Below are 15581 nucleotides of genomic sequence, written 5' to 3' on the forward strand. Positions count from 1 at the left end.
TGGATGGTTTATTTTTTATAAAGTGACATTAACATCACAACATTTAAAATTCACTATGAATAGTTAGATTGTCAGTATTATTATGGGTTTACTAAATGTAACGTGGTTATGTAAAACATAACTAAAATTAATAATGAATAACATAAATGGCTTATTTACATTAAAATCTCACATAAAATAGCAGTATATAAACTCAAGGCGATTTTTCAGGAAGTTACAGATTTTCCTTATTGTGTCTGCAAATTGAAAGACTGTCTAATTTTTATGCTATCCCAGCGGGAACTGCTGACAAATAACGGTAAACACAGGAGACTGAATGAATCAAACTGACCGCTGGAAGAAACCACGTCACTCACGTTATGTAGTATGGAACCTGTAGTTTATAAAGCATTTTAATGTATCTGAGATGGTTACAAGAGAACTACAAACCCCAGCGTCAGCTGCGAGATAGAGCGTGACATACGCGTGCACTAACACTATGGCGTTGTGCAGCCGTGTTTGACAGGCAGGCTAGGATCTCAAAAACATCCCCGGACCGACGCGTCTGCGCCCACTAATCTTCTGCCAGCAACGGCGGGACGACAACTAAAGATGAGCTCCAGAATTAAGTAAGAATACTTTGCCGCAGTTTTTCTGGAGGTTGTTAGCAGGCTGCTGTTGTTAGCTTTGTTCTCACAGTCCCTGAGAACGAAAGAATATGGAAGGCCCTGACTTGTTGCGACACTGGTTGAAATACTGGTGCCTCTCCCTCCACTTATCTGACCAGAGAATAACATTGCGTTGTTAAAGCTTTTAGACTGTGAGGTTAACTATCATCCATAGAAGCTGCTAGTTAGTTGGTGCTTTTGCTAAACAAGCAGAAAAACAGATAAGTGGCGCCGAACGTCATTATGAAAGATGCAGTTGTTATGGTAACTGTGGGACATTATTACTAAACAGTGTGTGAGGTTTCAGGCCTGAAGTGCTGAAAAAAAAGTTAATGATAAAATATTGAAATATGACTTGTCAAACATGCTTTTCTATGGGTTTCAATTGTGTTAATTATATGCGATTCTTATCGTCTGCTTAGTCAGGTTCTTTAGTTTTTTTTCTCTCTTTTGAGTTATTTACAAAATTGACTATTTAGAGAAAATAACTCAAGTTTTGATAAGTAAAATGTAAAAGTGAACAGAAATATTACCAAGTTATTTCGCATTCCTTTGAATAAGTCAGGCCACCTATCCTCACCTGCAATAGGGTAGAGTTGTTCAGTTGTTTTTAAAAATATGAGTCAGTCACATGGCAGCAACTTAGTGCATTGAGACATTTAGACATGGTGAAGACAAAGCAAACATTGGTGATGTATTGTGATGGCAATGTAAGGTCCAATAATATATAACTATTTTCTTCTTTCGTCTTTTTCTCATTGTTCTTACACCCAGTCGGTGCATAAATGTTCACTCCCATAAAGCTCCTCCCTAGAGCTGCAGTCCCCAGTTGAACACCCTTTCCCCGATCCTCTACAACACAGCTCCTTTAGGCTAGCAACAGCATCAATTAACAAACACCTAGAATTGCACATCTGTTAAGTTTATCAGGGTGTAACACTCTTAGGAATGATTGTAAACAGCATAATGTAGGAGCATTGTTGTGTTGACGTACTGAAGGCGAAGTGTCAGAAAGAGCTGTGCTAAGCGTAGCAATTTAGAGGAGATGATTTACACTGTGTACATTTATTTACTATATTGGGTAGAATTTCTATTTAATTTGTTTGTTTGTTTACCAATCTCTTATTTGTTGTTTAGTTACTTCTTTCTGATTTTTCTTCATTATCTGTCTCATTCTGTTACAAGTTTATTCTGCACGGAGACATGTAAAATGTATTAAGTAAGTCAAATGCAGGTTAAATGAAAACAATCAATCCTAAGTTACTAAATCAAAACTTCCTGAGAGCATGGCTAATTGCTTTGTGGTGGCTCTGATTGGTTGTTTCTGACCGAGCAGAGCAATTCTGCAGATCACAGGGAGGAGGAAGAGGAGCGCGATTTCTTTTTTTTTCTTCACACATTCTCTGTCTCATGTTAGGACATCAAAAGTTTTAAAACTTTTTAGGACATCAACAACTTTTATTTCTTTTTTAAAGGTACATGCTGCAGCTATAAGGAGATGTTCAATGTGAGAGAACACTGTCTGATAGAGCTCCAATGCCGCCAAATCTGTGAAATATTATGTCTCAGTAGCATGTAGCAGCAGTCCAACAGTGAGAGCAAAACTCACCCAGGAGAAAAATAAATATACTAAGCATGTTAAATTTTAGCACACTTGAACACACTTGAAGCCAAGTATATCAGTATACTTGAATTGTGTTATTTTGTAACAACAAATTTTGTATTTAGTGTATTTTAAGTAATTAAATTATTGAAAATCACGATTTAAAGTGTACTAAGTGTATTATGACATGCTTTTTTTGGAACAACTAAAGATATACTTTGTATACTTTAAGTATACAGCTTTTTATGTAATATAAATCTGCTTGATTACTATATCTTAAGTGTACTATTTTTGTGATTGAATTACATTTAAAATATATTTAGAATGTATTATAAGTATATAAGCATTACATATTTTATATATTAGTAGTGTGATCACAGAATGCTCAATTACACTTTTATTTCATTACTACACTCTTAGAAATGGCTGTAAATTTACGGTGGAATTCCAGCAGTAAGATACTGTTATTCCAAAATACGTAGGATATTGTCAATTTGATGTCTTCTTCTCTTGTCAAAATGAAGACTGACAACTGGCAGTAAACTACCGCAAAATAATTGTACAATGCATTTTTTTCCTGGGCAAGATATTTTACTTGTATTTGCATCTTAGAAAATCAGCATTTAAAGACGATATTAAACTGAAAGAAAAAATACTTTCCATAATAAATCTTTTAGGGAATGAATCAGAATCTACAGAACATAATCAAAAGTGTTAGATTACCAGTGTTGGTGTTGTATGTTAAAAATACAATGTTAATTAAACACTTGTTTAGTCAAATTCAAAGATCGGTTTATCAGTTTCCCTAAAGAGATGGTGTTTGATAAAGAGTTGCTCCCACAATCGCAACGTATCTGTGACGTCACGTGTTTGCCCGGTGTTATGCCCAGAAAAGCACGCCTGCCCAAATTTGCATCCCCTGTCGCGCATATTGACGAGGAAACGGATAAAAATATGACCGAAGAGGAAATTTTAAAGATATTTGTAACATTATCACGTTTCTCAACCATGTAATCCCTAATACGGTGGGTTTTATTTCGCAAATTATTTGAAATAAATACGGTTTTTACACTTTTATTGACACATGTGAGTCGAACTTTTTTTTCAGTCCGTGTCTGTTGTAAACGTTCTCCGCAAATGGTTTGAAATTCTCTGCTTTGTCTTTTGATACCATAACAGCTCAAAAGCATTACAACAGAGACCCATTATGTAGAACATTTTATATCATGCTTAACTTCTAGTCTGTTAATGTAGGAGGAAATGCAACTTAATTTATGAGCCTGAAAATATTTGCATCCGTCTTGTTGATATGAAACTTATAGCATTAGCTCAGAGAACAAGTATCATTACGTAGAAGAGATTAAATCATTTCAGCTCTTTATTTCCCCCAATTAGCACAGGGATGCATGTTTTGGCTATATAGATTTTGAGCCTGCCACAATATGCATCCTCTCTCTATTCCCCTCAAATATTATCCTATAGATATAAAACTTATACCAGCAGTTCTTGGAACTACTCAGATTATGTAAAAAAAGTTATTTCACTCTTAACTCTTGAATTCTTCAAATTAGCACAGGGATGCGTTTTTGGGCAAAATTTCCAGCCTGCCAAAATATGCATCCCTTATCTATTCCCCTCAAATATTATCCTATTGATTTAAAACTTATACCAGCAGTTCATGGAACTACTCGGATTATATAGAAAAATTTATTTCACTAGATTTTAGATACCCCCCTGCCCCAGTGTCCAGGTTCAGCGTTGCGGCCCTGGGTTTGGTGTCAGAGCGCAGCGCACAGAGCTCCTCCTGCGGCTCCACAACTCAGATGGCTGCACAGATTTGTGACGCTTATCTTAATATTAAAAATTATAATGACATTTAGTGGCACAACTTTACGGACTCTTTCATTCGTGGCTGTTTTCACGTCTCATATTAGTCTCGCTCAGGCGCGGACCTATATGGGCGGCTGCCCCCCACACCCGAGCTGGACCGGATGGATGGGGACCCGGGTCTGGAGGTGCCAGGGAGGGAGGAATGGTTTCATATGTGAAATATGATCAAAATTACTTCTCAAATTGATCTGAAAGATCCATATTCCCATAAAAACACATAGATATTAAATACTTAATAAATTTAACCAATGTTAAATTTAACAAACTCTTTGTTCTGCTTTGCTTCCATCTCTGTGCTACGATCCATGGTGGTCTCGTGCCATCCCTAAAAAGATAACGCCCTGGGTGTTTACTCATGTTGCTCATGTCAGAAACCACCACTGTCTGCACCATTAAACATAGCAATTGAGGTAATGCCCTGACGCTCAACTATGAACACTGACCAAGGAACAAAAAGTAGATACATGTATGCCAGTGGTTCCCAAACTTTTTGTCCTGCTCCCCCCCTACAAATAGTTGTGTGGTTGAACGATGTGTTTTTGAGGGGGGTGATCGACTTTTTGGGGGGCAAAATGAATCTATGTAGCTGAACATAGACAACAACTTAGCCTATAAGCTACTTGTTAACAAGCTTAAGGTGATGTATTGATATTAGCTAGCTAGTCATCTTTTAGCTAACTTTACCTGCATCAAACAGCTTTACTAAACAGTCTGTTAGTTTTCTGGGAAAACTGTGAAAAGTTCTTTGCGTTTTGCTGGTTTGCTGCCATGATTCTAACACACCTGTGCAGCTCCGCACAGCAGCAGCAGGTCTCCTTCGCTGCGCACAGGTGTAAACCCAGCGTGTAGCGCTCATGTGGCGTTTAAAGGCGGCTCGGAAAAACAGATTACCACATGTTAACAACGGATTAAACCAGTGTTTCTCAACCTTTTTCGGGCCAGCGCCCCCCTAGCCTTTATCCGGGTCCCTCACCGCCCCCCACCAAAAAATTTGTAGGCTACTTTGCACTGACAAGTATTTTATTAATAATGTTACTATCATTATTGTAGATGTTTTGAATCGGCGCACCGATGATGTTTTCCCGTACACTTCAGCGCGCCTTACGCTTCTTCACCTCGCGCACATAAAGAGGTAAATGTAGCGAGTTTTGCCCTAAACGTATCGGCGTCTGGAGGAGGGGAGTTGGGGGGAGACGAGCGTATGTTCCTACGCTCCTTCGTGGGGGGTGCCGATTTATGTTTTCGCATCCACCTGAATAATGTGTAGTTGCGCCCCTGCCCATGGCACTTCAACAATATTATTTTACCTTTTATCTGGAAATAGTGTCTGTTTATTCTTGCCATACAGTCTCTGTATTAATTATTGCTCAAAAGGTCTTGCCATACCAGTTTATTCCTCTGTATTTACTTTAGTTTCTTAGTTTATTCTTGCATTTTGTTCTTCATTCATCATTTCCATTTAGTTTCATTTGATTAGTATTATCCTCTCTTGGTTAATTGCTATGTCCACTTTAGTTTCTTTCCTGTTGCTAGATTTATTTTATCGTTTATTGACCACCAGTAATTTTCACTCATCACCTGCTGCGTCGCCTAATCATCATGTGTTTTATGTGTTGATTTTTTTCACTGTTCAGCGTCGGATTCGGATGCCATAATTCACATCTAGTAGCTCCGTTTAGCCCGCTTCTCATGTTTAAGAATTTTGCGCAATGTGCGCGGCGTTTTTTTTTTTTGTTTTTTTTTACTCCCTAAGGTGCAGGGCGGTCGGGAAACATGGATGGGGAAAAGGCAAACTGACATAAACCTTTTAAAACAACGGAAACAATTTCTGCATTCTGATTATTGAAATTTAAAAGTGCTGTGTTGTTCTATCACCCCGGTTTCATACCGGACCACTTGCAGCTCCGTGTTAACGCTATAAAATGAACGCTCTCTATCGAGGTATCACCCAGGGATTTCTTTATTTGAATGGGTTCATTTTTCAGAGGGATACAAAGTGAGGGCATCGTGATTTTAGTAGTTACATGAGCGATTTTCTGCTGTCCTTCCATGGAAGCGGGCAGCTTTCAAACGGAAATAAAACGCTTTTTAATGTAAATTGCCGCTTTGACATGATCACAGAACTGCCAAAACGTAGCCTACATAAATACCAGACAAAGTGAATCACAGCAGCGTCATCAGCCGGTGTAACGCTGAACAGATGCGGAGATGCGCCATGAAGCTACAATCACTGAATAGAAGAAGAGCTGCCATCGATACAGTTGCAGCCAAGCATGATTTAATGTTACACAATACAGTTTTACCAAGTTGCTCAAAGTCTAAACTGGTATTGTTGTGGATTTAAGGTGGGAAGTTTACCTTCGACCAAAGGCATCCCAGCGCCCCCCTTGTGCAAAAATGTCCGCCAGCGCCCTCTGCCGTCCTCTGAACGTCCCCTGGGGGGCGGTGCCGCCCACGTTGAGAACCACTAGATTAAACAGTTTTAACTGCTGATAAAAGTGACAGAGGACACATATATGGGAAGTGTGGAAGCCCCTACTGTATCAAATTGACAGAGGAATAACAGAGACTTGGCCATTCTAAGGTAAAAACCCAGCCCCCTAAGGTAGCTCCATTTTTGAAAATGAGGCTCTAACATTCACAAATGACATTGAAATAAAATCCAGTCCAACATCTGGTTTGAGGTGATTCCTCTGGAACCTGTTGGAGGAAAAACATCCCAACTTCAGAAGATGAGCTTTAACCTAACAGAACTCTGTGGTTCCTCCTGTCAGTATGAGAGACAGGGTGAGGAGGCGCCATGTTAGGAAGAGAAGTGGAAGCTGCAGGATCTTCAGAACAAACAGGTCATGATGCTAGGCTACTGATTATCCCTCTGTCTGGACACAGGATTAATAGAACCAGTTTAAAATATAAAATGAATGGTTATATTCCAGATATGGAAAACTGGGATGCATCCATGTCCATTCATGTCCAACATCTGATGTTCATAATTTAGGTCTCATGGCATCTCAAGGTGTCAACATTGCAGCCAGTGGGCTGGAAGAAATACAGCTTTATTTTGTAGCAATTCAAGAGATACCCAGCTTATATATATATATATATATATATTTTCTCACCCACCGGGGTGGGTGAGAAAAGGGAATTTTCTCACCCACCCCGCGGAGGGTGAGAAAATTCCCTTCTCACCCTCCGCGGGTGGTCTGTTTCATCCTCTGAGCGCAGGTCCTCTACCAGAGGCCTGGGAGCTTGAGGGTTCTCCTCCAGTATCTTGGCTGTGCCTAGAACTGCACATTTCTGGACTGAGATGTCTGATGTTGTTCCTGGGATCTGTTTGAGCCACTGCTCCAGTTTGGGGGTGACTGCCCCGAGGGCCCCGATGACCACAGGCACCACTGTGGTCTTCACCTTCCAGGTCTTTTCCAGTTCCTCCCTGAGGCCCTGGTATTTCTCCAATTTCTCATGCTCCTTTTTCCTGATGTTGTAGTCATTTGGTATTGCTACATCCACCACAACGGCTTTCCTCTGTTCTTTATCCACCACCACAATGTCCGGTTGGTTCGCCATTACCATCTTGTCTGTCTGGATCTGGAAGTCCCACAGGATCTTAGCTCGGTCATTCTCCACCACTTTTGGGGGTGTTCCCCACTTTGATCTCGGGGCTTCCAGTCCATATTCTGCACAGATGTTCCTGTACACTATGCCCGCCACTTGGTTATGTCGTTCCATGTACGCTTTCCCTGCCAGCATCTTGCACCCTGCTATTATGTGCTGGACTGTCTCAGGGGCCTCCTTGCACAACCTACACCTTGGGTCTTGTCTGGTGTGGTAGATCTGAGCCTCTATTGCTCTGGTGTTTAGGGCTTGTTCCTGGGCGGCCAGGATGAGAGCCTCTGTGCTGTCCTTGAATCCAGCTTTCTCCAGCCATTGGTAGGTTTTCCTGACATCAGCCACTTCAGTTATTTGTCGGTGGTACATCCCATGTAGGGGCTTGTCCTCCCATGATGGTACTTCCAGCACCTTGTCTTCTGTTCCCCATTGCCTGAGACATTCGCTGAGCACATCGTCCGTTGAGGCTTTGTCCTTGATGTATTTATGGATCTTGGATGTTTCATCCTGGCAGTGGCTCTCACACTCACTAGTCCTCTGCTTCCTTCCTTACGGCTCGTGTACAGTCTCAGGGTGCTGGATTTGGGGTGGAATCCTCCATGCATGGTTAGTAGCTTCCTAGTCTTAACTAGGAAGCTACTAACCATGCATATATATATATATATATATATATATATATATATATATATATAAAATATATAATGGTTTTTTTTTTTTGGTCATAGTACCCCAAGAATTTAAAACTACTTTCATCCCTGCTGACAAGTAGCACGTCTACTCCACTTTATTACTTTATTCACTGAAAATTATTTTTTTTAATTCACCAAAAACTGTTCTGTTTTGTACGGAGCCCTCTGCACGTGCCTGCTAGAGGGCTCCGTAATCTTACACCGCTTGACTTAAAATATTTTTTGCATTATTTGCTTAGCTTTCAATAATTCAAAGCAAAAGTTGGGATTAAGTGGTATGGCTGAGTTTATTTCTAGATTTAGCACTGAGAGAAGGCAGAGGAGCTCCATTTTTTCCCCCACGGATTAACTATACCCATGACACAGTGACTGTTTTAACACGCACACACACACACACACACACACACACACACACACACACACACACATATATATATATATATATATATATATATATATATATATATATATATATATATATATAATAAAAGTTATATACCCTGGCTTTAAGTTTGGCTTGTAATATAATTTCTCATCTTTTGTTCCAGGGAAAGCCCAGAGTCGACCTTTGAAGTGTATCTGGAGGTAGCTAAGCCAGGGCAGCATATCTCTGGTAAGTTTGTGGACTTTAATCTAGCCATTGTATCATCAGACATCTATGAAAATCTTTTTTATGGCCTTGTCAGGTCAACCATCTTACACTATTAAGGTCAGAACATGTGGTGAAGAAAGGGGGACATTTTAACCCTCAGGTCCCCATTAATCTGTCTTGCTAAGTTGTATGGCTGAATGAACAACCTTTCACTTTTCAACAATGTTGATCGTTGTCCTATTTTTGTGTTTAAAGCTGCAATATATAAACATATACATATTTTTTACATATTTGTTGAAACTTTCACCATGTCGTGACAGTATGGTATGAGCCATATAATCTATGAAAAAAATTTAGCTCCTCTGCTTTCTCCCAGTTCTAACTAGAAACAACCAATCATAGCAAGGAGGAGGGTCTTAGTGCTAGCAATAATCCTCATGTTTGAGCTGCTCATTTTCCTTCCCACCTCCCCCTTGCTCTCTGCTGCGCTACAGCTTCTTTCTAATAGCAGAGTCTGCCAGGAATGCTCAGGCTAGTTAGCATGGCCACTGATGTCGGCAGATAGAGTTTTCCTGGAATAGTGACTGTTTTAACTAACTAAATGAATAAAAATTACATAATGCAGCTTTAATGAGACTCAGACCAAGGGTAATCCTGCCAAGGTTGTAGTCATCATCTTTTTCTTATGATTATAGAACTGGTCCCAAACAGATTTTTTGCTTTGTTTTAAGCAAGAGAGAAACATGTCCAGATCCCAAGTTGTTTGTTGGATCTGTTTTTTTTTTTTTCATGTTTCCACCAGGTCAACGATATGCTTCTTTTCTTGCAATTAAAAACGATAGAGGATTTATCAATGTGAACCTTGTCCATTCTGTGTGAATTTGTTGGCAATTTCTCGCATTTCATAAAAATTATGCAGCAATTCAACAAATATAAGTTTCCCAAGCCCCCATAAAGACAATCACAGTCCTAACATGTTTGGTTCAGTTTAGCTCTGTAGAGCTAACTCACAACAATGGTCGCCTCCAGGAACTTTACAGAAATATAAAATCCATTCTGTACAGTCATACAAATTTTAAAAAGTCCATACATTCCAATTGTTCCTAATTATCAAGCAGTGTAGTCAAGTTCACCATTGGACAGTGAGCGAGGAGAAATTTCCTATAAGACGTTAGAATTTCTGAAACCACACACGCAAAAAAACCTTGTAAAAGCTCACACGGGGTCAAAGCGACCGCACCAGACTCCACACAGAGTAAAAAATGACCTTGTCTTTTGGGACCGCAGAAGGGTTAAAAAGTTTTCTTGACTTGAAGCATTTACCTCTCCGGTAGCTTTGTATGAAAGCCGTACACAGTTGCATGAATAGTAACTGTTTATTGGTCTGTGGACGAGGATAAAGTCTTTTGTTTTCATTGTCAGGCTTGTATTAGATTATTGGATGACCCTGCACTGTACTCTCAATGTATGTTGAAGTAGAAGTAAGAATCAGAGAAGACATGTTCACCTGTCACAGATCTTCTCATCAGTTTCTCACTTTCAGGAAGTCTAAACGGATTGCTAAGAATAAAATTATCTCAATAGTAGTAGAAATTCCTTTTTGAAATATTTATCTGACCAGTTTGTTGTCGAAATGTGTTAAAATACTGGATGGGACAGGTTAACCTAAAAGAAGATATTTTCATAATAAATTGTTGATAATGTTGGTATTGCTGACAGACATACCAACATTATTGTTGTAAGAACCGTTGCTGGCCACTTGGGATTGTTTTACTGCAATCTTCCAGAAGAATTAGGCACCCATCATCTGGTTACTGAATTTCAGAGGGGACACAGTAACTGCTGCCTAATGAAGAACCATTCCAAGAGTAAGCAACTGGAAACAGCAGAGACTAATTTAATAGTTATGAAAATGTCACTCTTCCTCTTCTGTATAAGGCAGATTGCAACTGCTGTGTGTGACTGATTTCCTGGATTCTGAGGAGAACTTGTCAGCTATATTTCTAAGAAGTCCTTCCTGTTGCTCATTTCCTGTGTACTACCTCATCAGTTCTTGTCTATGCTGTTTTTATATGTTGAATTTTGCAGACAGCTTCATTTTTATTTACCACAATTTAGATGTTTTTGAATTTGGCACAATGTTGTGGAACTTGACATCAAGTGGTAGAACTTTAATTTGTTGGCTTTTTTCTGTCCACTTTATACAGGACCGGAGGTGCAAAGGCAGTTTCCCGCTGACTACCCTGATCAGGTTTAATCACAGTGTACCATGTTTCTTTCTCTAACGTTTAGATTTTGCAAAGAGTCAAAATGAATTGACACATTCATTTGTGTCAATCCCATGCTCGTTTGCATGGGATTTTGTTTTCAGCTACTTTCAGTATATAAAACCCAATTAGATTTATTTTATTTTTCTGTCTATATTTCTGTCTGTTGACCTTGACATTTCCTCTTTGCAACACCACTTTGTACATGTCTCTTTAAATCTGTTCACTTTATACAGTCTGTCAGATATATTGTGTATAAATTTCTTTTTTATTTCACAGGAAACTCTTCTTACTGTGCCAAAGTTCTGCTTCCCCTTCAGCATGGACAGGTACATAAACTTAAATACAGGCATCACTGGGATTCAACAATCCAAACAGGCATTTTGACTATGATTTCCAAAGCAAAACATGTATATTACTATGCCTATTAGAAATATTTATTCATAAAGCACTTCAGGAACAGCAAGCAATAACCAAAGAACTGAATATATTGGGAGATGAAATTTGGTTTCGTTGCTAAGTAGCAGCAATTCACAACACATCATCTCAAGGCACTTTAGAAAATGTTTTATTCCAATATAATTTTACATATAATAATTGATCCTCTTTGTCAAGTTCAGTTAATTCTTCAAATTAGTTAAGAAAAGTTTAAATCTAAGGAAACCCAGCAGATTTCATTGAATTATTACTATCATTACTATTTGAATGCTCACACACTTGATTAGCAACTAAAAGCTTGTGGTACATGTCCATATTCTAAGGATAAATTAATCATATCTAAAATGGGGGCAGTAATCAAAGGCAACACTTTCGATAATTTGGTTGTGAAGCGGTCCAGAGGGGTTTGGAAGAAACTAATATTTTTGACAACTCCAAAAGCTCAACTGATTCAAAACAGTCCAAACACTTATCAGGTTTTATAGTTACATTCAGTGCTGTATCACTTAAATAGGATGAAGTCATTACTGCTGAGAGGTGGGAGAGTCAATGGCTCAGCAGAGCTAAAACTCTGTGTAAGTTTGGCACCTGTACTTAAAAGAAATCTAGAATTATTCTTATTCTCCTCTTAATAATGAAACATACAATGTTCTAGCTTGTAACAATTTTTTTATGCAGTTGTAGACTATTTTTGTAGGCGAAGTATCTCTTCTAGATAAGTAGAGTGCCAAAAGATGCATTAGAAATACATTTTAATGACACTTTAAATGGGAAAATATAATTTAAAGTGTGACTTAGATTATTTATGTGACAGAAACACGGTTAAAAATATCTTATCAAAAAATTAAATGAACATTTTGTACTCTTGAGAGCCAGTTTTGTGTTTAGAGGAGATATACATATGCTAAATGTACAATATGCTCTAAACACAACATGTTAAAAATATTTCTTATATTAATTGAAATACACTTATTTATTTGCAATGCCTTTGAGAGTTGCTATTTTTTAAATTTCATTGTGCTTTCTTGCACAGACATTAAAAGGAATTTTCATTCTGATTCTGAAAAGTAGTTAGAGAAAGCAAAGCCTAAATTTACCCCTCTGTTAAGTTATAATGGAGTTGTATCAGAACATCATGTTTTCTTCAGTTGTTGACATTTTCTATTCCAAGTGCTCTCTGTGTTGGACCAGCATGAGAATGTTTGTGTACACCAGGACAGCATCCTGCTGGCTAATAAAACGCATAAAAAAAGAAAAAAAAGGAAAGAAAAAATGAAAAGGACTCAACAGCAGCAAATTCACACCACAGAAAACAAGATTAAAACAATCTAATGAAAATGAACAAAGTGATCATTCATGCAAGGAACGGTCTTTCGATTTAAAAAAAAAAATCATTTTGTGGATAAAGTCCTTTTGATTTAGCCAATTGCACTCATGTCAAAGGTTTTCACTCATTCTCCAGTTTTTTGCAAGGTGTTTCCTCATTTCCAACACCTTTTTTTTCCCCCATTTATATTTTCTGGATCTGTCAGCCACAACCATGGGAATCTCTTTGCGGATCACTTTTTTGCCTCAGAAGGCCCAAAAGTGACAAAAGGCCCAAAATACAATGTATACTATTCATTTATATTAACCTATGAGTTGGTCTGAGCCTTTTTCTCTCTCTCCTCAGAGTCTAAGGTACCTTCCAGTTTGATCTGTCAGATATCTGAATTCAGTCTGGATGTTCTAACTCTTCATTTCATGTAACATCTGAACAGCTTTCCTGTCTGCCCCCTGCAGCCTAACAATCAACCAGGTTGGCCAGAACTTCACATTTGTGTTGACTGACATTGAGAGTAAACAGAGATTTGGTTTCTGCCGCCTCTCTTCGGGAGCTCACACCTGCTATTGCATTCTCAGGTGGGTTGAGTGTTTCAGGATCTGAAGCACATGTTGTTTGCATAATCCTGTGAAAACAATTTAAGCATGGCCCTTGAAATAATAAAGACATTGTGCTAGTCATTAAAAAATGTTCATAATTCTGATGGTCATTTTTTTCAAAAACGAAAATTGATCTGATTGGAGCTTAAAGCCGTGTTTTCTTGATGGCAGTATTCTTCAATATTGTTGATTTTATTTATTTATTTATTTATTTATTTATTTATTTATTTATTTATTTATTTATTTATTTATTTGTTTATTTATTTATTTATTTATTTATTTATTAATATCTGAAAATCTGAGCTTTATTCCAGCAATTAAACGGATAAAGTTGGCAGAAAAATATGATCAGTGTAACAATATAAAATGCTAATGAAAAACAATTATTGTCTCTGTGAATGAGCAGCTTATCTTACACATTGCTTAAACTTTAAGTGAAGCCGTACTGGACTTGCATGTTTGTTACGAGCTTTTTTGTGTATAAAGAGTCCTGCAGGACAGTTGAATGTCTTAAGCTCTTTTGTTGGTGTTAATGCAGCAGTTTATTTTGGAGATGAAAAATATAGAGTATGTCTATGATGCAGAGCCCCCAGGGGACATGGAGGATTTTTTTTCTTTTGCATTATCTCGCAAAAGTGTTATGTTCCCTCGCAATACTTTTGCATTGCCTTGCATTAGGTTTTGCGTTCTCTTGCAATAATATACTGATCAGTTTATGCGGCATATTTGAATATTATAAGCCTTTCTTTATGGTATACTTTCTGCTATACTATAAGGTTTTCTTAAAATTTTTCCATGTATGTTAATATCTTGTTGTGAAATATCGGAAGCTTTATATCTTTTTCTTTAGGATAGAAATGCAACACAAACCTATGATATAAACAAACACTTTAAAATAAGTAGGACAGACAGAAAAAATTCATTCAAACTATTTGCACTATTTCCGAGTTATTATCATGGGGTAATAAGTCATCTGACAGTTTTGATTGGGTCTCTTTTGTGTTGGTCTGAATGGCTTAAAGAGCCATTTTCATGTGCAGTTCAGTCACAACCTTACACAAACAGACATAAATATGCAATGAATAAATTGATCTTCAATCAGCTTTTTGCACCAAGGAGTTAAGATTAAAAATGTTTTCACTGAGGCTCTTTAAACGTGTATGCATATGAAATTTTAAATTGACATTTACTGCAAGGGAACACAAAACGTATTGTGAGGGAAGGCATAAGTTTTGCGAGGTAACTCAAAAGAAAAAATTTCCCCATGTCACCTATGGGGCTTTGTAATATGATGATAATAGGATATGGAGAAAAACAAAGTAACCGTGAAACCTCAAAGTAAACAATTTTTGTATTTTGTATTCTCTCTGAGTAATAGTAATTGTTTTAGAAATGCAATATCAGAATGTTAAAAATAATTTATGGCATGTGCTATGTCCTTATTTTGGTCATGCTTATCAACCTAAAATCTATAAAAGCTTAAAAGCTTTTATTAGCTTTCATTACTTTTTAAATCCTTTAAAAAATAGTGATGAATCCATAAATTTAAAACTGATGATTAATTTAGAATTGAAATGATACCTTACTAAATGTATATTAAAAATTTGTCTTCTCTCAGCTACCTGCCGTGGTTTGAAGTTTTCTACAAGCTGCTGAATATCCTTGCTGACTGCACTGTCAAAGGCCAGGTGACTCATTCAACTCTCACGTTAGGTTTGGTTCTTGTTTGTCTCTAAATTACCATTGGGTGTTTGAGTTTACATAGATCTCCCTGATACTTGCTGATTTTCACATGTAATGATGGAATATGTTAACATATATTTATGTATTTGTGGGAAGGTCTAGTGTCTTCATATTAATTTTTCTGCAGTTATTGTCCATACTCTGCAGCTTGTCTTTTGAAATTAGTCGTTATTTCAGTGG

The 15581-nt window shown here is 37.7% G+C and overlaps 1 protein-coding gene across 5 annotated transcripts in view; it reads left to right on the forward strand.

The window, feature by feature from the left end:
* The first annotated feature begins 356 nt into the window (after window positions 1–356).
* dennd1a (DENN/MADD domain containing 1A) overlaps window positions 357–15581 on the forward strand; it is a 44065-nt gene continuing 28840 nt past the window's right edge. The window contains exons 1-6 of one of the 5 annotated variants that reach the window (XM_081613579.1): window positions 357–608; window positions 8987–9051; window positions 11238–11281; window positions 11577–11626; window positions 13518–13637; window positions 15277–15346. In XM_081613579.1, the coding sequence (XP_081469705.1) occupies window positions 592–608; window positions 8987–9051; window positions 11238–11281; window positions 11577–11626; window positions 13518–13637; window positions 15277–15346 (366 nt within the window). In that variant the 5' untranslated portion in view covers window positions 357–591. The remainder of the gene's footprint in view (window positions 609–8986; window positions 9052–11237; window positions 11282–11576; window positions 11627–13517; window positions 13638–15276; window positions 15347–15581) is intronic. The other 4 variants (XM_081613580.1, XM_008423085.2, XM_008423083.2 and 1 more) reach the window with 4 other exon arrangements.

This window comes from Poecilia reticulata, chromosome 12 (genome assembly GCF_904066995.2).
Source record: "Poecilia reticulata chromosome 12, P_reticulata-male-v2, whole genome shotgun sequence".
NCBI classification, from domain to species: Eukaryota; Metazoa; Chordata; class Actinopteri; order Cyprinodontiformes; family Poeciliidae; genus Poecilia; species Poecilia reticulata.